The sequence below is a fragment of the Dipodomys spectabilis genome, unplaced genomic scaffold (genome assembly GCF_019054845.1).
Source record: "Dipodomys spectabilis isolate Male_0828 unplaced genomic scaffold, ASM1905484v1 ptg000063l, whole genome shotgun sequence".
Classification (NCBI taxonomy): domain Eukaryota; kingdom Metazoa; phylum Chordata; class Mammalia; order Rodentia; family Heteromyidae; genus Dipodomys; species Dipodomys spectabilis.
Genome location: NW_024870740.1, coordinates 4,798,692 through 4,825,789, shown reverse-complemented (window position 1 = coordinate 4,825,789; position 27,098 = coordinate 4,798,692). Strand labels below are relative to the sequence as shown.

The 27,098-nt window shown below is 42.3% G+C and overlaps 1 protein-coding gene across 3 annotated transcripts in view; it reads left to right on the top strand.

Annotated features, from left to right (window-relative positions):
- Tpd52 (tumor protein D52) overlaps positions 1-27,098 on the top strand; it is an 85,462-nt gene that overhangs the window by 45,898 nt on the left and 12,466 nt on the right. Inside the window, exons 1-4 of one of the 3 annotated variants that reach the window (XM_042680662.1) lie at positions 7,062-7,390; positions 18,168-18,283; positions 23,412-23,560; positions 26,634-26,735. In XM_042680662.1, coding sequence (XP_042536596.1) covers positions 7,255-7,390; positions 18,168-18,283; positions 23,412-23,560; positions 26,634-26,735 — 503 coding nt within the window. In that variant the 5' untranslated portion in view covers positions 7,062-7,254. Of the gene's footprint in view, positions 1-7,061; positions 7,391-18,167; positions 18,284-23,411; positions 23,561-26,633; positions 26,736-27,098 lie in introns of those variants that run through there. The other 2 variants (XM_042680661.1, XM_042680663.1) reach the window with 2 other exon arrangements.

Below are 27,098 nucleotides of genomic sequence, written 5' to 3'. Positions count from 1 at the left end.
CTTTCCTGCCTGTACCTGCCAACCTCTGCACTGCTTTTGAGTGCCCCCTGCTGGCTCTTCAGTGCATGAGCAGTTGGTTGGAGTTGTGGAACAGATTTCTCTTTGTTTTCCTTTGGTTGATCTCTCTTTATTACTGAATATGCCAAGAATATCTCTTCACATGAAATATATATTTCCATATTGTCATATTAATAACTACATATTTTTCTATATATGAACACTTGTCAGCATTTAAATTGTTCACTGAATATGTATTTGTATTGCTTCCTTTTTTCACTTCAAGTAGCCTCTGAAGTGAATTCTTGCACATAAACTATTCATATGTAACTCATTAATAGGAATTTTACAATTAAAAATATAGAGGAATCCAGGCACCAGTGATTCATGCCTGTAATCCTAGCTACTCAGGAGGCTGAGATCTGAGGATCGAGGTTCAAAGCCAGCCCAGGCAGGAAAGTCCATGAGACTAATCTCCAGTAACCACCAGAAAACTGGAAGTGGCTCTGTGGCTCAAGTGGTAGAGTGCTAGCATTGAGCTGAAGAGCTTAGGGATAGTGCCCAGGCCCAGAGTTCAAGCACCACAACCGACAAAAAAAAAACCCATAAAAGCATATATATATATATATATATATATAGAGAGAGAGAGAGAGAGAGAGAGAGAGAGAGAGAGAGAGAGTGCACGCACGCAAGGAGACTGGGCATCAGTGGCTCACACCTGTAATCCTCAGGAGGCTGAGGTTTGAGGATCCCTGTTCGAATCCAGCCTGGCAGGAAAGTCCATGAAACTCTTATTTCCAGTAAACTACTCAGAAAAAGCCACAAGTGGCACTGTGGCTTAAGTGGTAGAACATTAGCCTTAAGCCAAAAAAAAAAAAAGTTCAAGGACAATGCCCAAGTCTAGAATTCAAGCCCCAGGATTGGCAAAATAAAATAATAACAATAATAGAGAGAGAGAGAGAGAGAGAGAGAGAGAGAGAGAGAGAGAGAGAGACTCTAGTCTAGAAAAAAATTCTAGTATAAGCTCAAGAAACAGAACATTTTTTTTCTTTCTTTTTTTTTTTGGGGTCCGGTCGTGGGGCCTGAACTCTGGGCTTGGGCACTGTCCCTCAGCTCTTCAGCTCAAGGCTAGTGCTCTACCACTTGAGCCACAGCGCCACTTCCGGTTTTTTGCTTATGTGGTGCTGAGGAATCGAACCCAGGGCTTCAGGCATGCAAGCCAAGCACTCTACCACTGAGACAACTTCCCAGCCCAAGAAACAGAACATTTTCAAGGCAAAGTGATTCATATCTAAAGTCCTAGTATTTAAAAACAGAAGCAAGAGAAGCAAGTGTTGGAGCCAGCTTGAGAAACAGCCAGACCTTGTCTCAACCAAGGGCTACTTGACATAGTGCTTTACACTTATAATCCTAGTTACTCAGGAGGCAGAGATCAGGAGGTTAGTGGTTTTGAGGCTAGCTGAACCAAAGGTTATTGAGATCTCTTCTCAATCAGTAAACCATGTGTGGTGGCATTCATGGTCCTAGCTGTATGGGAAGTCAGAGATAGGGGATCTAGAGCTGAGGCTGACCCTAGGCCAAAATGAATCAAAAACAACGAAAACCTCAAGACACTACCTGGAACATAACTAAAGCTCAAGCAGTAGAGCTTCTGCATAGACAGTGCACGACTATGAGTTCAAACCCCTGTACTCCCAAAGAGCAACAAACCAAACAGAAAACCACCACCAACAAAACCCCAAGGACTAATGATGTAGCCCAGTGGTAGAGTGCTTGCCAAATATGTGTGAAGCCTTGAGTTTGATCACCATTACAGCTAAACAAACAATAATTAAACTGAAAACAGAATCAGGAAAGTCAAGTTTGGCTAGAACACGGTTGGGTAATAGCAGAAAATGAAGTTGGGAAATAGATACTTGAGGATTCTTTCTGTTGAGTTGACCAAGAGGAACAGACCTTCCTTAGTTATGGTAAGGCCCTCTAGGGCAGCTGGGTGCAGGGCCTCGATGCCACTCCTTTGTCCCCCACTGGTTCTCCCAGTCCTTTTCCAGTCCTGACCTGTTCTCTTGCCTGTTGGCATGGGTAGCCAGCACCTGACAGCTCAGGCTATGGACAGGCCACTTTCTTCCATTACTCATAGAGTAAATATCAGGGAAGGCCACTGACTGGGGCTGGTTCTGCCAGATGTCTAGCCTGAGGCCAGACTCTCTGAACAAGAGGATAGAGGTCTTTATGGGTAATATCGGAAGCACAGGCCCACACCTAAGACCAGGAAACAGGGTAATGGGGTGGGGACAAAAATTGTCCCTACCCATGGGGCAAGGGGTCTGGAGTTCCTCAAGGGAAAGTTAATAAACATACAAGACAACTGATGCCCACTGTCAGCCAGGTCTCTAGGGAAACACTGCAGCAGGACTGAGTAGATGTGGTCAGGGACAGTTGGGTGGATGTCTGTGGGTAAACAGTCCTCTTTGCATAGCTCTTGGGTATGATCTTGTGACATCAGGACTGTAAAACTCAGGACGTAAGACTTAAAGAGATAGAAGCATTATGTTTTTTACTGGAAGTGTTATTTTTTTTTGACAATTTAAAAATTATCTTTAAATAGTTGTCTTATTTAACAAAGTAGTTTATGAATACAATGTATCTTGATCAATCCACCCCTTTCAACATGGCCTTGTGTTAAGCATCAAGTAGCACAGAACCAACTCTTTACTGGGGTTTCCTAGGGCCAACTAACAACCAGGAAATAGGTGCAGAGGCTCCCTTTCTTCCTTCCTGGATCATCTGGGATCCTCATTCTGAGTATCCTCTCCTTTAGCCACTGTCCATCTACAATGGATCTGTGCACTAGTTCTGGAGCCAGCTTTGGTTTTTTGTTTTGTTTTGTTTGTCGGTCCTGGGGCTTGAACTCTAAGCCTGAGCACTGTCCCTTAGCTCTTCAGCTCAAGGCTAGCACTCTTATCACTTGAGCTACAGTATCACTTCTGGGTTTTTGGTGGTTTATTGGAGATTAGAGTTTCAGGAATGTCCTGTCCCGGCTGGCTTTGAACTGCCATCCTTAGATCTCAGCCTCCTAGCTAGGATTACAGGCGGCAGCTTTGTTTACTATTTAAACAAATCCTTAACTGTAATGTATGTAATATATGTATGTATATATGCATGTCTGTATGCTTGTATGTATATATTGGTCTTGGAACGTGAGGCCTAACTTGCATGCTAGGCAAGTACTCTTCCCTCAACCTCAACAATTTATATATATATGTATATATATGATGTATTCATATATATATGTATATATATGATGGTACTGGGGTTTGAACTAAAGGCTAAGGCATTTTCCTTTAGCTTTTTCACTCAAGGCTGGCATTCTACCATTTGAGCTACAGCTCCATTTCTAGCTTTTTGGTGGTTAATTGGATATTAAAGTCCTTCGGAGTTTTCTGCCCAGGCTGGCTGGATCTTCAGATCTTAGGCTTCCTAGCAGCTAGGATTACAGGTATGAGCCAGAAGTGTCTAGCTCAGTGTGTGTGTGTGTGTGTGTGTGTGTGTGTGTGTGTGTGTGTGTGTGTGTGTGTGTGTGTGTGTGTGTGTGTGTGTGTGTGTGTGTGTGTGTGTGTGTGTGTGTGTGTGTGTGTGTGTGTGTGTGTGTGTGTGTGTGTGTGTGTGTGTGTGTTGGTCCTGGGGCTCAAACTCAGGGTCTGGGTGCTGTCCCTGAGCATTTTTGCTCAAGGCCAGCACTTTACCACTTGAGCCACAGCTCACTTTTGTCTTTTTGGCAGTTAATCAGAGATAAGTTTTCTGCTCAGGCTTTTTTCCAATTGGGATCCTTAGATCTCAGTTTCTAGGAGCATCTAGAATTATAGACATGAACCACTGGTGCTGGGCTCAACTTACTTTTTTTTGGTTGGTCGTGGGGCCTGAACTCTGGGCCTAGGTGCTGTCCCTCACCTCTTCAGCTAAAGGCTAGTGCTCTACTACTTGAGACACAGCGCCACCTCTGGCTTTTTCTGTTTATGTGGTGCTGAACCCAGAGCTTCAGGCACTCTACCACTGAGCCACCTTCCCAGCCCCTCAATTTACTTTTATATTGCTTCTCCTGACTCTCCCCTCTCCCGTCTTCATCCTCTTTTTCCTTCCTGCATTATATATTAGGTGTCCAAGTTTGCCACTCGAAGTCTTTAATGGTGTCTTCCCAAGCTACATTTCCAATTTTAATTTCTTTCAACCTCCTACTTTGGTAAATTTTGAATCAGCTGAATTCCCTCCATTCCATGAACCCACCCATGCTTTTCCCACACCTGGTTGTCTGTTTTTACTTTTCCCACTATCTAGCCTCCGGTCTGACTGGGTATGCAGATAAGAACTGGCTCCAAAGCTGGGATTTGAGTTGACAGTCCTGGGATCTAAGCAGGTAGAACATTGAATTTTTAGATAGGACTTTTGGCTTTTTCATTCTACGTGGGCTTCTAAGCCAGTCTTCTGCAGGATAGAGATAACAGAGTGAGAGCAGGGGTACAGGCAGGTGACACCTCAAATCTGTGAGCTGCTGCTGGCGGTGGAGAGGGTGTGGGGTTGAGCTGGTGACTTTGAGGTGGTTTGTGGCTTGCGGCGTATCTGTCAGGGTTAATGACCTTCTAATACCTGTGGCTTTAGAAGAACCAGTAAGGTGGTAGAGAAATGGTTGTTCTTCTAGTACTGAGTGGCCAAATATGGGATGTAGCCAAAGCTAACGACCCCATGAACCATGAAATCCCCTCTCCCCCCCAAGCAATCGGTATCATGGATTTCAGGAACCCAACCATTCATTTTTTTCAAATAACAGCAACAACAAAAAGAAACCATTTATTTCTAAACTTAAAAAAATGAACCTTTATGGTTACCCAAATACAGTTACCTTAAGAGGAAAAATACATTGATTTTTTTGTCATTATTAAAAAATAAACACTTCTAAAATGTACATAAGTTTGTAAAGTTGCTGGGTATGATGGTACACACTTAGACCCTGCCATTTGGGAGATAGAGTCAAGAGATTTGAGAGTTTGAGGCCAGCTAAGTCAGGGAGACTTTGTCTCAAAAACCAAAAGAGCTTGCCAGGTGCTGGTGGCTCACACCTGCAATCCTAGCTATTCAGGATGGTGAGATCTGAGGATTGAAGTTCGAAGTCTGCCCAGGCAGGAAAGTCTGTGAGCCTTGAATTTCCAACAAAACTACAATAATAATAATTAAAATAAATAAATAATAATAATTAAAATAAATAAAACTACAATAATAATAATGCCAGAAGTGGTGGTATGGCTCAAATAGCAGAGAATTAGCTTTGAAAAAGAAGCTCAGTGATAGTGCCCAAGCCCTGAGTTCAAGCCTTAGACCAGCACCACAAAACAAAACAAACACCAAAGAGCTGTTGTAAGTGGTAGCGCACCTACCTGCTTAGCATGCCAGAAGCCCCCTGAGTTCCATTTCAAACACCACAAAATGAACAAGAAAAAAAAAAATCTTTTTTTTTTTGGGGGGTGGGGGTCCGGTCATGAGGCCTGAACTCTGGGCCTGGGCGCTGTCCCTCAGCTCTTCAGCTCAAGGCTAGTGCTCTACCACTTGAGCCACAGTGCCATTTCCGCCATTTTTCTTTTTGCTCATGTGGTGCTGAGGAATCGAACCCAGGGCCTCAGGCATGCAAGGCAAGTGCTCTACCACTGAGCCACCTTCCTAGCCTGAAGAAAAAAAAACCTTAAACAAGATGAAGATTATGCCATAAGTAAAGCACAGCATGAAACTAGTTAAAAAAGTAATCCAGGCCTGCCTGGTGACTCAGTGCCTGTAATCCTAGCTACAGGAGACAGATCTGAGGACCATAGTCGAAAGCCAGCCAAGGCAGGAAAGTCTGAGAGACTCTTATTTCCAGTTAGCCAGCAAAAGGCACAAGTGGTAGAGTATTAGCCTTGAGTGTAAAAAGCCATGGGAAAGTGCTCAAACCCTGATCCTGAGTTTAAACCCTAGTTCTGGCGCGCACGCATGTGCGCGCGCACACACACACACACACACACACACACACACACACACACACAGTGAATCTTAAGTTGATTCACTTATTTTGTATTCACTTGAATACAACCTTGGTTCCTATACATTTTATACAGTAGGTGTTCACTGATCTTTCTAATAATGATTTCACATTTCTTCATTTGACTCTCCACTTCAGGAGAGTCCATCAATTTTTCCCTCCAGGGATTTGAAAACTGGGCCATTGTCTTTGTATTTGTTATAGGCCACCAATGGCATGGGTGGGAGAGGAATGACCCCCCAGTATTGAACCAGCAGGGGCCTTAAGTGCTGACATGGACCATTGTGAGTGTGGGGAGAGACTTGTGCCAAAGAAGAGAACTGGGTGTTTGGCAAGCCTGCCGTGGCCCTAGGTGAGAGGGTGAGCCAGGCCAGCAGAATCAGGGCTATAATGGAACCTGCAGGGCCCTGGCCTTGGTTAAACAGAGAAGGTGCTGGAACACATGGGAGATGTGCCTTCAAAGCTGATTCTTTCCTCGTCTCATGTAATTGTGACAGCATCCTCCCACAAAAAAGAAAAAGAAACAAGAGAAAAGAAATGGAATTGAAAACTGTATGACAGTAATATAGACTCCTCTCCAGAGTAAGGATGAAAAATGTGGCTTTCTTTTCCACCAATTTATGCTTAGAAAGTTGGTTGCTAACCTAGGAAGTTCAGGTTTCAGCAAGCTATGGTAATCCAGGGTGGAAAAAAGTATTACCCAGATGGCATTTGCTGGAGATTACTGCCCCCAAATCCTGCCTTGTCCTAGAAGATTATGTCTGCCCCGCTGCTGTAGCTGTGATCAGCTGACTGGTTTAAAGAAAAAAAACACCAGGTAGTTTTTTGTTTGTTTTTTCTGTAATTTTGCCAGATAGCTTGAGCTATTTGTCCCTCTGAGCTGGGCCCTCCTTTGTTTACTGAAGAACGGGCCACTCCCTGCCCAAGGTTGTTCCTTGTTGACTAAAATTAACAACAGGTGGTGAACTGAGGGCTCTGGGTTGTCATTTATTGAAAGACTTGCTTGCCATAGGATGTGAAGCTCTTGGAGGAAACTGCACCTGCCCCCCCCTCCACCCGGAAGCTGGGGCGGGGCCTCCAAACCTGGTTTCTTAGTGAGGGTACAGGTTGCAAAGAGAACGTGGTCCCAGGGGCAGGCGACTGAAGAGTCCTTGCGGGCCGTGGCAAAGCCATGTGCCCTGCCTTTGCCTGGCATGGACTGTGGAGACTTGGACTTCAGCGAGGACTACCAGTCCCCATTTGACTTTGATACGGGAGTGAACAAAAACTACCTCTACTTGTCTCCTAGTGGCAATGCATCTCCGCCTGGATCACCTACCCAGAAACCTGGTAACTATTAAATAGTGTACGACTTGCTGGAATAAGACCTAGATGTCACTTGGGGGTTTTCCTGATTTTAAAATGATTTGTGTTGTAACTAGTTAAGGCTTTTACAGATGCAAAGCAGAGAAGGGGATGCAGAAGGGAAGGAGGGGAGGGGGGAGAAAAAGGATATGGAGAGAGAGATGGCTTGTTTCAGTATTGAGAATGTTTATAGACGGGAAGTTAGACTAATACTGTTCCTGATCAGTCTGAGTGCACTAAGCTGATAGATATTGGACAAGAGTAGGGGAAATCTAAAAGCCTGGACTTCCAGTTGCCTATGTTACAAGTGAAGATTGCCTTGAGTTTTGTCTTGCTAATAACTGAGCACCTTAATCACCGATCAGACGTTCTAGGTTTTGTTAAGGAAGAAACAGAAATAACTATGCAAGGATGATTTAAAGAACGAAACCTGGGATTGCTGTACCTTTGGAAGCAGGTGTCCCTTCCATGTGTTGTGTGGTGAGATTAGGGGCATGGAAGCTGAGTTTGTTAGCACAGCTGGAATCTGGAGCCGCTGCCATCGACCGAGTCCAGGCCAGCTCCTCCTTCACAGCCAGCGCTGGGAGAGAGGCATCTAAATGACCTCCTCTGAAACGTGTCAAGGAAGCAACAGGCTTTCCTAGAAGTTAATTATTTTCCTATTAGTGAAGAATACGTTACAGTTTGTTCCTTGTAAGCATAATACATGGGCAATTTAGAAAACAGGTGCTACAGGATGCAGCATGAAACCTTGTTCGAAGTATTTGAGGTCTGTGTACTTGTTGACAGGCTGTGTGCTAACTAACGCACCATTCTAATTCTAGATTGGGAAGAGAAAATGTTGGCCAACAGTTACAACTGTCCTCTAGAAGCTGAGGTGGCAGGACTTGGTGTCTTCAGGCAGTCCCTGCATTGCTGGGAACTTTGTCCTTTGCTGAAAATTTTCTTATCTGTGTGGCCATCAACAGATCTCTCTTATAGCAAAGAACATTGGGCTTCCCTTTTGCCCAGCTCTCCAAAAGACAACAATGTACTGATTTCTTAATGTGAGCAGCTCTTCCTGAGGGACTTAAAGCTTCACATGAAAACCTTGGGGAAGGTTTCAAAACCTTGGGGTTCATGCGACTTCAGGGTTTCGGGAGTCCCAGGGAAGTTTTAGTTCTGCTTCAAGTCCTTTCACTTCTGGTTACAGTCCTGACTAGCCTGGGACCTTTTCTGTCAAAACCCAGGCAGGGTGGGGGGGTGCTTCTATGCAAATTTTGCACACTTATCATCAGAATTCTTAGTAGCAATCTGAAGGAGCCTGGGATCATGGGGTTTAATAGAGTTATAATAAAGCATCTGGGTACAGGTGCCACACCTGTAATCCTAGCTACCCAGGATGCTGAAGTCTGAGATCAACCCTGGAAGGAAAGTCTGTTAGATAGTAGACTCTTCAGTAAAGTACCAACAAGCCAAAAGTAGAGCTGTGGCTCAGGTAGTAGAGCACCAGCCTTGAACAACAACAAAGCTCAGGGACAGAGCCAGGCCCTGAGTTCAAGCTCCGGGGTGGCACAAAACAAAACACAACAAGACGGGGTGTGGCCCAATGGTGGAGCACCAACCTTGAGCCGAAAAAGCCAAACAAGAGCATGAGCCCTGACTTCAAGTCTCAGTAACAACACACACACACACAAATGAACAACTAAATCCCAACTCGTAACACAAAGCTCAGAACCAGTAGTTTGCACTAATTGGAACAAGGGAGATGGAATGAGCGGGAAAGCAAACAGAAACCACCACACTGTGAGGGCACAGCAATACTAAATTACCCAATTAAACCAGGCACTTTCAAGAGTCTACCAACCCTGTGTGCTGTGAACACTGTGTAGGTGGCAGGGGTAAGCTCTTCGGACCAATGCTTACTTAAAAGTGCTTTTTGGCCTCTGTATTTTCTTAATCAGCAAGTAAGTCATGCCAACAGAGGATGACTGAATAAGGCATCCCACACAAAAAGATTGGGAACACTATCTGAAAAGAACTTACGCTTTGATTTATATCCAAAATGCCATCATAGGGCAGAGGAGAGAGTAATGAGATTCAGTTATGGGCAGTGTTCTCAGGTAGGAGGAGAGCCAGGGGCTCCAGCCAGGGCTGGAACGAAAGATTTCCTTTATCAGGGACTTCTGAACTCTTGGCATGACCGACCCACAGTCTAAAATATTTTATCCCTTCTAACTTCCAGTACACACACACACACACACACACACACACACACACACACACACACACACACGCACACGGATCACAAATATCTGTCAGTACTGCTCAAGCAGAGGGTTTTGTTTTCTTTCTTTTTTAGTTGCTGTCCTAGAACTTGAACTCAAGGCCTGGGAAATATCCTTGAGCTTTTTGGCTTAAGGCTAGTGTGCTACCACTTGAGCCACAAGTGTTTAATTAGAGATAAAAGTCTTGTGGTTTTTCTTGCCCCAGATGGCTTCAAAACTTGATCCTCATCCTCATATCGCAGCCTCTGGAGTAGCTAGAATTACGTGTGAGCCATCAGTACCTGGGCTTGAAGCAGATTTTATGAAGTAGAACTTCCTGTGTGTGATTGTACTCTGATATTTTATATTATTCTCTCTCTCTCTCTCTCTCTCTCTCTCTCTCTTTCTCTTTCTCCCTCTCTCTCTGTTGGTCATGAGGCTTGAACTCTGGGCCTGGGCATTGTCCCTCAGCTCTTCAGCTCAAGGCTAGCACTCTACCACCTGAGCCACAGTGCCACTTCCAGTTTTTTGGTGGTTTATTGGAGATAAGTATCTCATAGACTTTCTGCCTGGCCTGGTTTTGAACTGTGATCCTCAGATCTCCACCTCCTGAGTAGCTAATATTATAGGATTACAGGCATGAGCCACTGGCACCCAGCCTCTCTCTTTCTTTTTAATACTTATCTGGTACTACTGCTTAGTGACTCTTATAAAAAACACTGAATTATAGTGACTTTGAGAATCTGGATATAAGATCCTAGAGCAATATTTGCCTTATTGGTTGACTGTTGTTTCCTCTAGCTCCAGGAGCAGAATGTGGCAGGTAAGGCTCACCAAGTTCCTTTTGGATTAATGACTAAATGAAACTGGTAAGGGCTGGTTCGCAGTCAGGTTCATTTGACAGACAGGAGGGATTGTGGTGCACTCTAATCATCAAGCTAGCCAGCCTGAGCTGGCACTTTACGCTCAGTTTTAAAGCCAGTGGCTTATTTTATTTTTCTTATTTTTTTAAAATTATCAGTAAATTATTATTTTTTTTCTTGGTAGTGCTGGACATGCTTTCTACCACTGAGTGTACACCAGTCTGTTTGCTTTTTCACAAGACAGTTACTTAACTTCTCTGGTAATGAATACTGCAGAATAGTTTAGTTATTCAAGGTCTAACTTCTCTGTCAAGAGTTTTGTTGTGAAGGTAGTTGGCTGGTTCTTTACTGTGTTCTAGTCCATCTTTGAGCCACTGGAAGGTACTGGGGATCTTATAGCTGACATCTCCCTTCCCTTCCCTTCCCTTCCCTTCTCTTCCCTCCCCTTCCCTCCCCTCCCCTCCCCTCCCCTCCCCTCCCCTCCCCTCCCCTCCCCTCCCCTCCCCTCCGCCCCCCCCCCCTCTTTCTTTCTCTCCTTTCTTTTCTGTCTTGTGAACACCTATAAGGATACTTTCCCAGATGGTAGTTTTGTAGAGTATCTCTTCCTCTGAAGAATGCTCTAGAACAAGTCAAGAAGTCACAAACAACTTTCAGCATCCCTGGTTATTTCTAGTGACGTCAGAAACTGAGTCATTAAAAATAATCTTGACAGTTTAATGTCATCTTTGAAACTGAAAAGATTGAAAAATTAAACAAGATTTCCAGCTCTCCTTTTCATTCTCTCACGCTTTTTGATTTGTGCTCTGTGTCATTTCCACTTTTAGGGAAGTAGTTATTACGTCTTACACATTTTTTATGATGGCAGAGAACAAACATATCTATAGTTTTCAAGAAAAATCCTGAGACAAAATAGTAGACAGGAAATTGAGCCTTACTGAGGAAATTTAAGTGTGGGAGAGACTTCCTTTCTGGAGATTGCCTTATTTCTCTGTGGCTGACCTTTGCCCTCTTTTGTGGAGGGTCCTGGTTACTAATTTTACGTTTGGTTTTCAGAGGTTAGAGTGGTGAGGAAGGGGGGCAACGAGCTGAAGACCCCTCTGCCCAACTTTTAAGGATGAAAGATACAGTGAAGGTCAGATAGGAATACCTGGAAGGAATGAGTGAAGCATTTGAATATATGTGTTGGTGAACTTTACTCCTTCCCAACAGTTTATGTGAAGTGTGGGAAGGTGACTGTGTGTGTGACTGTGTGTGACTGTGTGTGTGTGTGTATGTATGTGTGTGCGCGCGCATGCGTACACATGCATACACATATGCCAGTACTGGAGCTTGAACTCAGGGTCTGGAATCTTAGCTTTTTCACTCAAGGCTAGTGTTTTACTACCACTTGAGCCATGGCTTTACTACAGGCTTTTTGATGATTAATTGGTATCGACTCTTATAGACTTCCTTGCCTGGTTTGGCTTCAAATCATCATCATAAGATCTCAGCCTCTTGAGGATTATGGGCATGAGCCACCAGTGTCCTGGGTGGCACAATGACCACAGTTAGGACCCCATGACCTTGCTGAGCCCCAGAAGGGCACTTCACTGCTCTGACTCCATGCCTACCTTTCCCTTTCTGCCTTTGCCCATCCCTCCTCCCCCCATCTCTTTCTTTAGTAGTCCTGACATTGTTCAGTTAAGCTCTTGGTTTCTGGATCTTGCCCCAAATGGAGCATATCAAATCTTTTTCTTCATCTTCTTGTTTTTGTAGCTTTCACTACAAAGGGAAGGAATTGCTGAAGTTTTCCTCTCCTCTTCAATACTCCAAGGCTGGCTTTACTCTATTCATCATGAGTAAATAACAGCTTCAAGAATCCAGTCTAGAGGCTGGGAAGGTGGCTCAGTGGTAGAGCGCTTGCCTTGCATGCATGAGGCCCTGGGTTTGATTCCTCAGTACCACATAAGCTAAAAGAAAAAAGCTGGAAGTGATGCTGTGGCTCAAGTGGTAGAGTGCTAGCCTTGAGCTGAAGAGCTGAGGGACAGCGCCCAGGCCTAGAGTTCAGGCCCCACGACCGGACCCCCCCCCCAAAAAAAAAGAATCTAGTCTATCCAGGGTATCCTTATTTCTCCACCACCATCTTGTTAAGGTGATCCGTGTCACAGAGCAGGTGGCCTGTTTGTGTCTTCAGATGCTTTGTTGGTCCAGTTTAAGTCAATGGCTCTTAGTCTGGAGCAGCTTTGCTTCCTGCTGGCATTTGGGTTTTGGTTGTCACCCTTAGTGTAGGTTGGGACTGCAGTGACCACTCGTATCTGAGAGGCCCAGATGCTATTTCCCAGGCTGAAGCCCCCATCGCAGAGAGTTACCTGCTCAAATCATCCAGCATGCCGTGTTTAAGAAATCTCAACCTCAGGTCAGAGGACCACCAGGGTCCTCTGGGAACCTCCAAATATTCCTCTACTCTTCCTGGAGTTTGTCACATCCAGAAACAAAGAACAAGGCAGCAAGCAGGAAGTCCGAGGACAGATTTAAAAGATACTTTGAACTATGTATCCTACCTCTTTTTATGTCTCTAAGGTTAGAAAAGGGGTTGTGTATTTCTTCTCATTGTGCTTAAATGAAACCATGCTGGAAACTGCAGTTGCTTGTTCGTATACTAGTCTTAAAACTCTTTTTACTTCCTTGAAGATTGTGTGGAAGCCTATATAGTTTTATTTTCCTGAGAAACCTTGAATACTCTGTTGTACGTCACCAAGTCCTTTCCTGGATAGACAAGTGTTCTAAGTACCACAGTCTGCTGCCCAGCATCATCTTCTCTGCTAGTGGAACTTTCTTGGGGGCTCCTGACTTCATGTTCTTTCTCCTATAATAGCATTCATGCCCCTACCTGTGTATCCATCACACATTTGTGTGCTCAGTTTTCCTGCAGCATGGAGGTAGGCACTTGCTCAGATCTTCAGAAAAATGACATGGGATTACCTTTTTAATGACATGAGTGGTTTTATGACTTTGTTGCTGGTGGTGGTAGTGGTGGTCCTGGGGGGTTGAATTCAGGGCCTGGGCACTGTCTCTGAGCTCTTTTGCTCAAGGCTAGTGCTCTACCACTTTGAACCACATGACACTTCTGGTTTTCTGGTGGTTAATTGGAGGGAAGAGTATTATGAACTTTCCTGCCTGGGTTGGCTTTGGACCACGACCCTCAGATCTTAGTCTGCTGAGTAGCTACGATTACAGGTGTGAGCCACCATTGCCTAACTCGTTTGTCTATTTTGAGTAGGAAAACCTTTGTAGGTAAAAGCAATGAAGAGAGAGAATGCAGTATATCAGATAAAGGGGCTGAAGATAGAAGGTAGACAATGAGGTCACGCTAGGCTCTTACGGTTTCCTCTGACTCAGCTGCGTACTTTCCTGTAATTCATTTATTCAGGAGTGTTGAATGTCTACTGGAAACATTGCTCACAGGCTATTTACCATCTTTGGCAGCCTTGCCACCTGAGCCTTTAATTTTGAGATAGGTCTAACTTTTCCTGGGCTGGCTTCAAACTTGGGCTCCTCTTGCCTCCACTTAAGTCAAATATGATCTTGTCTCACCTTCACTTGGTTCGAAATAGTCACATCCACAGGCAGCAAAAGTTAGGAAGGTGAACGCGTCTTCAAAGAGACAAAATTCAGTCCACACCACCATCAAATTTCAGAGGTTATGTTTGTGTTTCTTTTCATTTTTAAACCAAATAATCTCACCCTTGGACCTCATCCTTATACATTGAAGAGTTTGAACTAGAAGTTCCCAATGTCCTTCCTGATTTGCAATTGTGTGGAGAGGGCTAAAGTTATAATCATTGTAGTTGGGTGTGAAGGGGGGGGGGCACCTCCCCCTCCGTGTCCCTCTGGTATGGAGAGCTTAGGGTTGCATAGGCAACGCCTAGCAAAGTAATGAAGTAATGTTCACCTGACTTTTCTGTGGCTTGATTATAGGATCTAATTTTGTATACAACAAGAATTCACAAGCCAAATATAGTGATTTAAACCTGTCTTCCCAGGGAGAAATAGGATGGTGAGCTTGAGACCAGCCGAGGCTGTATAATGAGAACCTCCACCCTCCCTCCTTCTCTCTCTCTCTCTCTGTCTCACTTTCTTTCTCCTCCCCTCTTTCTCTTTCTCTTTCTCTCTCCTCCCCCATCTATCTATCTGAAAAGAAAAAAAGGCTGGTCCATTGCTTGGCTGAAATTTGTTGAAGTTTATGAATAGTGGTTTATCTGTGGGAAAAGAAACTTCTTTTGATGATTAAATCTTTAGTCAGCCAGTAAATCCGTTCAAATAAAACATTAACATTTGTTCTGTCCTAGCACTGTGAGTTCTGAGATGGACAGATAAGGAAGTGACATCAAGACTTAGAACTAGAGAGAGATGTGCTCAGGACTGAACGCTCCCCTCCTTTCTCTGGCCTGCTTGCTCCTACACATTCCCACCAGGCCAGCAAGGCATTGCTTTCATGTTTAGCTGGTGACTTTTGTGTCTACGATTTTGTTCTTCCTTTATGTCCTCCCCGCCGCCCACCCCCTTCCCACCCCCACCCCCCCATCCTCACCTCTGCCCCCTGTTAAGTGTCTTAGCTGCTTCTTGATGGGCACATTTGAGCCATGCCTTCAGCCTTTAAAATGTAATGGTGACAATTTGCTGCCACCTACAGGCGATAGTGAAAAAGGCAGAACATGTTATTAACTTTTGCAGATACCAAATATAAAATTGTGGTGGTCCTGAAGCTAGCAGCGGATGAGTCACTGGATACTGGTGGCTCATGCTTGTAATCCTAGCTACTCAGGAAGACAGCATTCCGGTATAGTTATGCAGGTGATTATTGATGTAATTATTAACTATCACTAAGCAGTGAGTGGACAATAGACCCTGTACCAAATGATGTGTAAGTGCACGCCGTGCACGTTCACTATTGTCTCCTTCTCTTCTGTTTGCTATGGGGTGGCAACCCGTTTGCAGTGTGGCTCTTTTTCTGTCTTCCTCCTTTTCTGCCAGTGCTTGAACTGCTGCCTGGCACTGGCTTTTGGAGTGGTGCAGATTAGACTGAGAAAGTTCTTGACTGTGAGCTGGGCATGGCAGAGCAGAAAAGCTCAGGACAGTCCCTTGGCCCTCAACTTAAGCCCTAGGCCAAGTACACACATGCACACACAAAGAAGAAGAAATGACTTGAATTGGATAGGGAATGACTGCAGTGCTATGACTTGACAAAGGAGAGGAAATTGTCACTGCGTGTGCAACAAAATCTGTAGCCAGAGGACACCTTGAAATCCCATATGTGTGGCGTGGGAGCAGATGAGCAGACTAGTGTCAGCAAGGAGACAAGAGGCCCGTATACACTTGCCTTGGATCTGAAGCTTAATAGGGGTCCCCAAAGCTCAGCAATCAGATAAAATTAATGCACACAAACTCTGTGACAAAGAAAACATCAGGAGTTTGGGTAAAGATAAGATCAGCAATTGAGTAGTCCCTGCAGATGTTAGAGTTGTCCCTGTCATGTTAGAACCTGAAGCAAAGGAGAGAGCAATAATGAGCTTTGTTTAAATTAAGTTTTTAAAAATCCATTATGAGTTCTTTGAATTAATTTTGATTTAAAAATTAAAATGTTTTGGTACCTCTTTCTATTTTGCACCCAAAGTTTGAGCTTTATTGGTGGGGAAGGGGGAGGCACAGGTAAAATGGGGAAAGCTGAGGAGCAGCTGCCTTTCTGGTCACCCTCCAGAAATGTAGAGGTTTTCCTGTCACCAGATACAGCGTGAACATCTGTGACATTTCCCTCTAAAAGTAGGGACTCTTCACTTAGGGTCCTTGACTTTGATACAGAGTAAGAACTTCTGGACAAGTCATGATGGTAAGAAAACTTGACAGAGCTTTATTGAATAAGCAATCAAGCATGCATGCAGACAAATGCAAACCGAAAGGCAGTGACACACTAATAGAGTGTGGGTGTTGTAAAGGAGAGACAGAGACACACAGCTTCTTGGCTGTTAGGGGTGTGTGTGTGTGTGTGTGTGTGTGTGTGTGTGTGTGTGTGTGTGTGTGTGTGTGTGTGTGTGTGTGTGTGTGTGTGTGTGTGTGTGTGTGTGTGTGTGTGTGTGTGTGTGTAAGGCAGGGGGCCTGTTGTTACATTTCTGAGTTGCTGGATGTTTTGGGCATTTCTTCCAGGTAAGAGCGCATCCTGCCATAAAACAGATGCTTATCCTTGAGATAAGGAAAGTATCCTATTGCCCATGTTTTAGGTAGGAGATTCTTATATTTGGGGGGAGCATTTCTCTCAGGAAGGCATATATCCTGCCAAACAAATGTAAATTTTGGGGGTGATAAATACATCTCTCAGGAAGGGATGAATCCTCTTGCTTTTCTTTGGAACATAACTGGTGCTTCTATGTTCTAAATACTTATACTTCTGGATTACTTTCACTAGGCCTTATTTTCCTCTATTTACCCTGCCTTATTTTGCCCTCCATGACTTTAGTCCCTTATTCTTAAGGGAAGTAGATGAATGAATGTCTTCTGTATTTGCTGTAAGCTGACCCTACCTCATTTTTTATTTTGCTCATTCCCAGTGGGTTCTGTTCTCTCCTCCATTCCATGTCTGGCCTTAAACTTCTTGTCTCAGCCTCCTGAATGTTATAATACAGCTGTGCACTACCACAGCTATAGTAAATTCTTTTTTATTTTTGTTTATTTAATTTTGTCGGTTGTGCGGTTTGAACTCTGGGCCTCAAGGTGAGTGCTCTACCACTTGAGCCTCAGCGCCACTTCTGGTTTATTGGAGATAAGAGTCTCACCGACTTTTCTGCCTGGGCTGCCTTTGAACTGTGATCCTCACACCTCAGCCTCCTGAGTAGCTAGGATTGATTACAGGTGTGAGCCACCAGTGCCCGCTTTTGAGTTCTTTTTTTTTAAAAAGGATATCTGAATGAGATACAGTTTTAAGCTTCTACACTAACTAGTGGAAGGAAATGGGATAACATGTAGTCTTCAGTTTGTTTCATGAGCTATTATTACAAGTTGATTTGGTCAACACAGGAAGCTGATGATATATGGCTCCCCCAACCTGTGTGCAAGTGTGAAGGGTCTAAAACCTTTTGTTAATTTATGCTGATTGACACATGCAGCTTCCTGCCCCCCCCCCCCCCCCATGTAGAATTCAGTACAGCTTGCTTGCCCACTTGAGCCATATCTCCATCCTGTTTGCTGTGGAATCTTACAGATTTTTCTGCCCAGGCTGATTTTGAACCTAGGTCTCCCAGATCTCAGCTTCATGAGTAGCTGGGATTATAAGCATGAACTACTAGTGCCTACCTTGTGCAGCCATTTAAAGATGTACCTTGACAATCTTCCAATCCCAGCCTCTCTTTGTCATGACTGTGTTGTGATTGAGAATGTGCGCAGATACCATGGGAAGGCTGTACTTTCTAAATTTGTATTTGAGCCAGGTCTAAGTTGGTGATGGTTATTAGTTGGCCCAGAATTTTGTACTATACTGAGAGAGCTAGGTCGTTTGTGGGTACAAAATGGTGATAAGTGGATTTAACTTAATTAACCTTATTCTGGCTGGTCTAAGGGAGCACCCTAAAGGAGAATTTCACTTAGCTATTCAAGCTTTACAGACCTTTTATTTTAATCCTCCAGGTCTGCTGAGGACAGATCCAGTACCTGAGGAAGGGGAGGATGCTGCTGCCACCCTGGGAGCCACTGAGACCTTGTCGGAGGAGGAGCAGGATGAGCTGAGACGAGAACTTGCAAAGGTAAGGGCCATTGCCTTTGCAGCTTCATGGTAGTGACCTTTGTGTTTCCAAAGCCTGTTGTAATAGAGTATGGTCAGTTCCAGGGAAGAGGAAGCAGCAGGATCTTATTTGTCCCATGGGGTCTTGATTAGGGAAGAGGAGAGTGAGGAGGGAGCATGTTGTTTGTTTGTATATGACAAAGCATCTGGAGGTAAAGTGGATCTCTGAGGTAGGGTGGGAAGCAGGAAGTGTCCCAGCAGACTACTGAGTCTCTGGAGGAATCCCATTGGCTGACAGCTAGGATGCTTGCTCTGCAGTCTCATCAATGACTGCTCCAGCCTTATCTGTGTTGTGTATGGATACAAGTCCTTTGCAAGCCTGTGCCTTCCAGTGCCTCCCTTCCCTGTCTTCTTTCCTTCCTTCCAACTTGTGCCTGACTGCCACCTTCCAACTTTCCTAACTCACATCTCATAAACATTAGTCATTTTCAACTACATCCTTTAGTATATTCATACAACATTGTGAAAATCATCTTTTTCAAGTTCCAATTATTTTCTTCACCTCTGACAGAGCTCCTTTTACACTCACTTGGCAGTCTCCCCTTAGACTTCCGTCGCTTAGTTCCTGACAGCAGCTAACTGTCTTTCTGTCTCTGTGGCTTTAACTGATTTCTGGATATTTTATATAAATGGGATCATACAATATGTGGCCTTCTAAATCTGTTGTCATTCATTTATTGTGACATATTTAATGGCCATCCATTATATAAAGCTATGAGTTATTCATTCCTTTTTATAGCTGGATAATACTCCATCGTTATGTGTTTAGCATGTTTTATTTTAGAGTTGATTCATTGATGGGACATGTGGGTTATTTGGACTCTTGACTCTTATAGAAAGTTAGCATAATTTATGTGTTAATTCAATTTTTGTTTTTTTTCAGTTTCAGTACCTAAAAGTAGAATTGCTTCATCATATGGTAATTTCATATTTAACATTTTAAAGGAACTACCAACCTCTTTTCTTTAGCAGTGATGGTGATTTTACATTATCAGAAGCAGTTTCTTCCCATCCTTGCCAGCATGTTTGTTTTTAATTCTAGACATCCTAGTAGGTGACAAGTGTTACCTCTTTGTGTTTTTGTTTGTTGAGCATCTTTTCATGCACTTATTAGGCATTTTTGGATCTTTGGAAAAATGTTTGAGTCCTTTGTCCATTGAAAAAATAGGATTTATTGTTGAACGGTAAGAGTTACAATACATATTTTGGATTTTGGACCCTTAAGCCTTTTATTTACTATTCTTGCATAATAGTTCTGGCTAAACTGCTAGTAGAATGTCCAGTAGCAGTGGTGACATGAGCACCCGATTTATCATCTTAAGAAAGCTTTCAGCCTTTCAGCAGTTGAGTATAGGAACTCAGTTTTTCAGGATATACTTTCATATTAAGGAAGTTCCTTTCTGTTCCTACTTGGTTTATCATGAAAGTACTGTTTCTGCACCAAATGAAGTGATCCTGTATTTTTTTCTTTCTTTCCCTTAATGTGGCTTATTGCATTGATTTTCATTTGCTGAATCATCCTTGCATTCCTAGGACAAATTCCATTTGCTCATGTTATGTAGTCCTTTTAATACAATGCTTGTTTCAGTCTGATAATTTTTTGTTGAGCTTTCTTGAATTAATATTCCTAAGAAATATGGGCTATTGTTTACCTTCCTCAGAATATCTTTGGCTGTCTTTGGTATCAGGGTAATGCTGACATCTTTTTTTTTTTTCAATTTAAATTTTATTGTAAAGGTGATTTACAGAAGAGTTACAGTTATAAGTCAGGTAGTGAGTACATTTCTTTTTGAACAGTGTTACTCCCTCCCTCATTTTCTCCCACTTTTTCTCCTCCTGTCCCTCCTCCTCTACAAGTTTGTAAAGTTCATTTCCAATATAGTGTCTAGTGAATATCACTATTGAATTGGTTCACCTTTTGTCCCACCATTTCTGTAATTCCTCTTCCCTTTCCCAAATCAGATAAACATATACAAGGTACAAAAATGAAAAACAGTGACATCAGGAAATAAGCCAAAGGGGAGAAAAAGAAAAGAAAAAAGAAATAACTGCAAACAGTTCATTTTAATAAGCATCATGGTAATTTGCATATAGGTATTGAGGTATTGTGGTCCTCTCCTAAGAATATCCTAGATATATTCTAGTTATTGAAAATGAGGGAAACTATGCAGCCTTGTTTCTTTGGATCTGGCTTACTTCATTTAATATAATCTTTTTCCAAGTCTTTGCATTTCCTTACGAATGGGGCAGTGGTATTCTTTGTGACAGAAGCATAGAATCCCATTGTGTATTTACCACATTTTCTTGATCCATTCATCCACTGGGGGCCATCTTGGCTGATTCCATATTTTAGTTATAGTAAATAAGGCTACAGTGAACATGGTTGGCTTTAGTGCAGGCTGGTTTGTGGTCATTTGGGTAAATGCCCAGGAGTAGGCTTGCTGGGTCATAGGGAAGCTCTGTGTTTAGTCTTTTGAGGAACCTACATACTACTTTCCAGATTGGTTGAACAAATTTACATTCTCCCAACAGTGTAGCATTGTTCCCTATTGGCCATATCCCCACCAGTATCTGTTATTATCAGTTTTCTTCATAATGGCCATTCTAACTGGGGTGAAGTAGAATCTCAATATTGTTTTGATTTGCATTTCTTCTTTGGCCAGAGATGTTGAACATTTCTTCATGTGTCTATTGGCTATTCTTATTTTTTTGGAGAAGTCTCTCTTTAAGTCTTTAGCTCACTTATTATTCGATTGTTGTTTCTTTGAGGATTTGTTTTTTGCAGGGTTTAATTTTTTTAGCTCTTAAGTATACTTGAGATATGAGAATGCTGACAACTTGTAATGAGTTAGAGAATGTTCCATCCTCTTACTTTTCTTTAGAAGAGTTTGAGAAGGACTGATGTTGTGGATTTTTAAAAATATTTGGTAGTATTAACCATGGCAGCCATCTGGCTTTAGACTTGGGGAAGTTTTGACTTTCGATTTATCCAGTCTCATTTTCATGTTTATAAGTTAGTTCATATTTTCTTTCTTCTTGGGTTGGTTTTGATAATTTTTATGTCTTGAAGAATTTGTCCATTTAGACAAGATATATAGTTTGTTGGTATATAGACATTCAGAGTGTTGTTTTTTAATATAATTTTTGCTTCTGTTAGGTTAGTATTAATTTGCCATATATAATTATTAATATATTATAAACAAATATATAATGATATATAATGTATATGTAATTATATTTTTAGTGTTAATTTGTTATTTATTAGTATTATTTTAAATATTTTGCATCTTTTTCTCTTGTTAGACTAGTTAGAAAGTTTTCAGTTTTGTTGATATTTCTGAAGAACTGGCATTAAAAAAATTCATTTTCTTTGTTCCCTGTTGTCCATTTTGTTTATCTTCATTCTAATCATTATTTTTTACTCTTTTTTGTCTTTTCTAATTCTGTGTCATATAGGTTAGTGGTTTCAGTTCTCAATTTTTTAACTATTGTGTATTAATTGTATGGAGGTGTTTTGTTGTGATATTTCCATATGTGCATAGAATGTACTTTGATCAAATTTACTATTCTGGCAAGCACAGCTTGTGCTGGATCTACCTTCCAGTTATGCCAGGTAAAAGTTCCATTATAATTGTTGTTTATAACTACTACTACGACGACAACTCTTATTTATTATTGCCACATGGTGCTTGATCTTCTCTCCTTTGTGTACTAGTGTGTTCATTCTGTGTCCTCTAAAGAAATAATTAGCAGTGGACACCATTACCATAACAATTCTGAATGTTGTTGTTAAAGGTCATACTGTCTTTGAGATTACCGAAGTTAAGTGCCTATCAGTGCTGAGAATATGGCTTTGCAGTGTGTGAGTGGAAGTATTTTGTAAGGATATTGTATATCATGAATAGATTTTAGGACTCAATTTTTCAACTCTGGGACCAGAATGTTCTCACATGGTATCTCTGTCTGTTTGTGAGCTTGTCTTTTCTCCTCTGTTTGGGGGTTAGTCTTCTATTCCCTATCTTTTTCTTTTCTTTAGAGCTCTGCTCCTAGTTTGGACCTCACATAGTTTATAATCTTTCTGTGCTTTTGCTTTTCTTTAAGGCTTCTTTCACCAACTCTCTTCTTCTCCTCCTGGTATCTCAGTTTCTCACAACAAAGCTTCTGGATGGCAAAGACTGATTAATTCCATGCCAGGCACATCACTAGTCCTTATTGGGTGGGCTATCAGGTGCCCAGGTGCCCGCTGAGAACCTCTGCAGATCTCTCTGAGGGTAGCTGTGGCTATAGCAAGCATAAGACAGGCCCATTATAAACTCATGAAATATACATACAAGGTTTAGGGCTTACATTGGTTGCGCTTATTTTTTTGGTGGTTTTTTAGAGGTGTGTGGGGATGGGGGATAGAGATTATATTCAGTATACTAGAATGGAATTTTTGTGGTACTCAAGTAAGGTTGAGATGTCTCGCTTAGAGTGAATTGAGTGTTATTTGTGTAATGACTTTTATTTATTTATTTATTTTTTGTCGGTTGTGGGAGCTGAACTCTGGGCCTGGGTGCTTTACCTCAGCTCTTCAGCTCAAGTCTAGTGCTCTACCACTCGAGCCATAGCAACACTTCTGGCTTTTTCTGCTTATGTGGTGCTGAGGAATCAAACCCAGAGCCCCGTGCATTCGAGGCAAGCACTCTACCACTTAGCCACCTTCCTAGCCCTGTATAATGATTTTAAGGCCAAAACTTCTATGAGAAAAATAGGGAAGCACAGGGAAAGAGAGAGAGACAACTGCTAAGAATATAAAGAGCCACTGTGAGAGAAAAAAGATCTTACTATGTAAGTATGCAGGCCTGGAACTTACTCTGTTGCCTAGTCTGGTTTGGAACTCTGCATCTTTATGCTTCAGCCTTGTCAGTGTTGGGATTACAGGTGTGCACCACCATGCTTGGCTCATTATGATTTTAAAGCAGGAGGGGTGGGGAGTGGGTGGAGAAATGAATCAGATGTTTTTTAGATGACTATGAGATCCTGAGTAGAATTTGGCTCTAATAACTTTAATGACTTGCTGTTTTCCTGCCCAACCCACTTCCTCATAGGTAGAAGAAGAAATCCAGACTCTGTCTCAGGTATTGGCAGCAAAAGAGAAGCATCTAGCAGAGATCAAGCGAAAATTGGGAATCAATTCACTACAGGAACTGAAACAGAACATCGCCAAAGGGTGGCAGGATGTGACAGCAACATCTGCGTATGTGTCCTTGATCATACGTTTGTTTTTCTGAGCAATGGAAAAGACACTTTCAACCCTTGTCTCAGGAGAGGGAGAGAGAAAGGGGATAAGAATGTTTCCATGGTGTCTCTTTGATAACACAGAACTCTTTCTTTACAGTTCTTCCACTGTACCTGACTCTCTTCTAACTTCAGTTTTCCAGGGTATTCTAGGGGATAGAAAGAAAATTAGCCTCATTCAGATTCCACAAATGTTACATAGTAGTCCTTCCTTACTGGGGTTTTTCTACCTATGATTTAAATTTCTTCTAAGTTTCAACTAAGATCTGAGAATATTAAATGGAATATTCTACAAATAACTAATTCATAAGCTCTAAAATACATGATCTTCTGAGCATCATGGTTAAATTCCTTGCCTTCTTGCTTTTTACAGGGTGGTATCTGAAAACCCTTATCCATTATATCCATGCTGTATATGTTAATCATCCAGAGTCCCTTCTCAGCATGCTAAGAAAACATAAGATATATAGGGTTGAGTATGATCCAGCTTTAGGTATATACTGGTGGTCTTAGAACATATGCCCATAGATAAGAGGATTTCCAATTGTGTACATGTGTCACTCAGTCCTCAGAATAACCCAATAGATGGGTGATAAGATAACCCAAGAGTAGGCTCATATGTAAGTAAAGTTTTCGGGTCATAAACCTCTCAAAATATGGAATCTAGATCTGACCTCAGATCTGGCAACTAAGGAGCAGGTCGTCTTTGTATGTAAGATTCTTAGATCACAGTCTGTTGCATGGCAGAGGCGTGCTGGAAGACATCTTTCTGATTACACCAGATACAATGCAGTATTGTACAGTGCAGTTTTCTTTCCCAACACAAGGGGGCGAAAGCTTCTAGCAACAGATTTGAGCTGTTCCCTGTCTTTGGTGTTCCTGTCCAACTGGTGAGCTCAGTTGCTGACATTAGCAGAGAAGCCATCTACAGTCCACTTGTGACTGTGCTGTCTTTCAGTCATTTTTCCTCCCATAGTACCTGGTAGTGGGAAAACATGCAGGAAATTAACCTTTGCCTATATTAACTATAAACTAGATTCTAGGTATTTGATCTTGACTGGGTACACATAAATGCCAGGGCTTTTTTTTTTTGGTCGGTCGTGGGGCTTCAACTCTGGGCCTGGATGCTGTCCCTATGCTCTTCAGCTCAAGGCAAGCACTCTACTGCTTGAGCAACAGCGCCACTTCTGGTTTATTAGTGGTTTATTGGAGATAAGAGTCTCACAGACTTTCCTGTCTGGGCTGGCTTTGAACCATGATCCTCATATCTCAGCCTCCTGAGTAGCTAGGATTACAGGTGTGAGCCACTGGTGCCTGGCCAGGGCATTTATTTACACAGTGGCAATCTTAATCTTTTTAGTAGGTACCATGTTCTTTTTGTTGTTGTTTTAATTTTTATTTGTTTGCTTTTCTCTAACCTACAGGTAGCTAGAAAGAGGAAGAGGGTAATTTCCACTTTTGTGTTATAGCAGATATCACATTAGAATAATCTTTTACACATTTGACAGGTCAGCAAGTCATTATTTGGCAGCATAACAGGCAAATTTTATTTTGGTATACTTTGTTTCTTGTCCATAAAATTTATTTGGATAAGAAAATAAACACAAGCCTTAGCCATACTAATCTATTTTTTGCCTCTGGTGCCTTTATGTGTGATAACATTGTAAAACGAGGAGTCTGACTTCCTTTTCTGGTTCTTTGCCCTTCTTTATAGGCCTCTGCCTTTGCACGATGTCTAAAGCACTACCAAAGACTGTGCATGAAAAATGGTTCAGTCTTTGATTATATGATTGCTGCTACAGAAGGCTCTGAAGGACTTTAGACATTCTCTAGTCAGTTGTTATTTGGAGGAATTTTCCAGCAGGCAATGATCACTGCACTTGAAATGACCAATAGTAGAAAAACTCCTCGTAGTAAGATTGTTTTGAGAACTTCTAGTTTCTTGAAGATCAATCTGCTCTGTTATTTTATCAGCCATTTCTCTCATCATTGCTTTAGTGAGTCCTTTGGCCTTTCATCGTCTTCACTCCCACTGAAGTCCTCTGCTCTGTTACTACTGGTTTTTGAGGGTGGCATGTTATTTATTCATGTATTTTGTGATCTTTCACTGGGATTTACTCATATGGATTCAGGGTTTGTGGAGACTATTTGGTGTAGGTACAGAGATGGCTGTTATGGAGTGTGGTGATGTGAGAGCTTAGCTGTAAGTAGAAAAAATTAGGCTTCTGTGGTCAAAGTCGGTGCCTCCTCCTTCCTGGATTCCTCTTGAGGCGCTATTACTTATCTGCAAAGTGCCATTACTTTTAAGCGGCTTGTAGAGCCAGTGTGTAAAGGTCCTTTATTTACTCCATTTTAAGAATTTCTAAAATTCTTCAAAACCTCTGGGACAGTAGCATTCACATCTAAGACTAAATGATTGTCGTTTTGGGCAGAGTCTTCTGCAGTGCTTTGGACCTAATGGAAAGGCAGAGGCCTATGAAGGAAAGACCCACAAACTAGGCAAGGGTTTTCCTCTCTAGGCCTCAAGAAGAGTGAGGCAGATGAATGGAGAAAGAGAGTGGGCAAATAAAGTCATAATACTCAATATACCTATGCAGAAATAGGACCAGGTAACTTGAGGGCATGTACAGGGTAGGGAGAGATAAGGGACAATGATGGAAGGAGTGACATGGATCAAGATGTCTTGTGCTCATAAATTGATATGTTGAACTGAAACCCCTTTATACACCTACTTAAAGATAATTAAAAAAAATTTAGCTGAGTGCTGGAGGCTCACACCTGTAATTCTAACTACTCAGGAGGCTGAGATCTGAGGATCATGGTTCAAAACCAGTCCAGGCAGGAATGTTCGTGAGACTCTATCTCCAATTAACCACCAGAAAACCAGATGTGGCTCTGTGGCTCAAGTGGTAGAGCACTCACCTTGAGCTGAAGAGCTCAGGAACAGCACCCAGGCCCAGAGTTCAAGCCCCATGACCGACAAAAATAAATAAATAAAATAGAGAAAAGGCTGACTTTTCTTTTTCCTGTAGATATAAGAAGACATCTGAAACGCTATCACAGGCTGGACAGAGGGCATCAGCTGCCTTTTCATCTGTTGGTTCAGTCATCACCAAAAAGCTGGAAGACGTAAAGTATGTGTGCATTTCTCCTTGATCACTAAATAGCTGGGACAAGTTCAAATGTTAATGTGGTTGCCTGACTTCCTAGCTTCAGCTCAGGATGATCCTGGATCCTTTTCTGTTCAGGTGAAGAAGGTACCAGAATCTAAATTCTTCTAGTCGTAATGTTCTAACATTGAAATAGTCGTCTTATGAATCCATTAAAGGTTATTGAGAAATTCCGGTTACAAACTTTTTTGTCCTTTTAGTCCTTCTCAATCATTCAGGTAAGTGTGTTTCCGGTGGCTGAACATTTGTGATTGTGTTCAGAGCCCGGTGTCTTTCTAGAAAGATGAGTACAAGGGCAGGAAAGTGCATTTTGGGGCCGAGACCTGG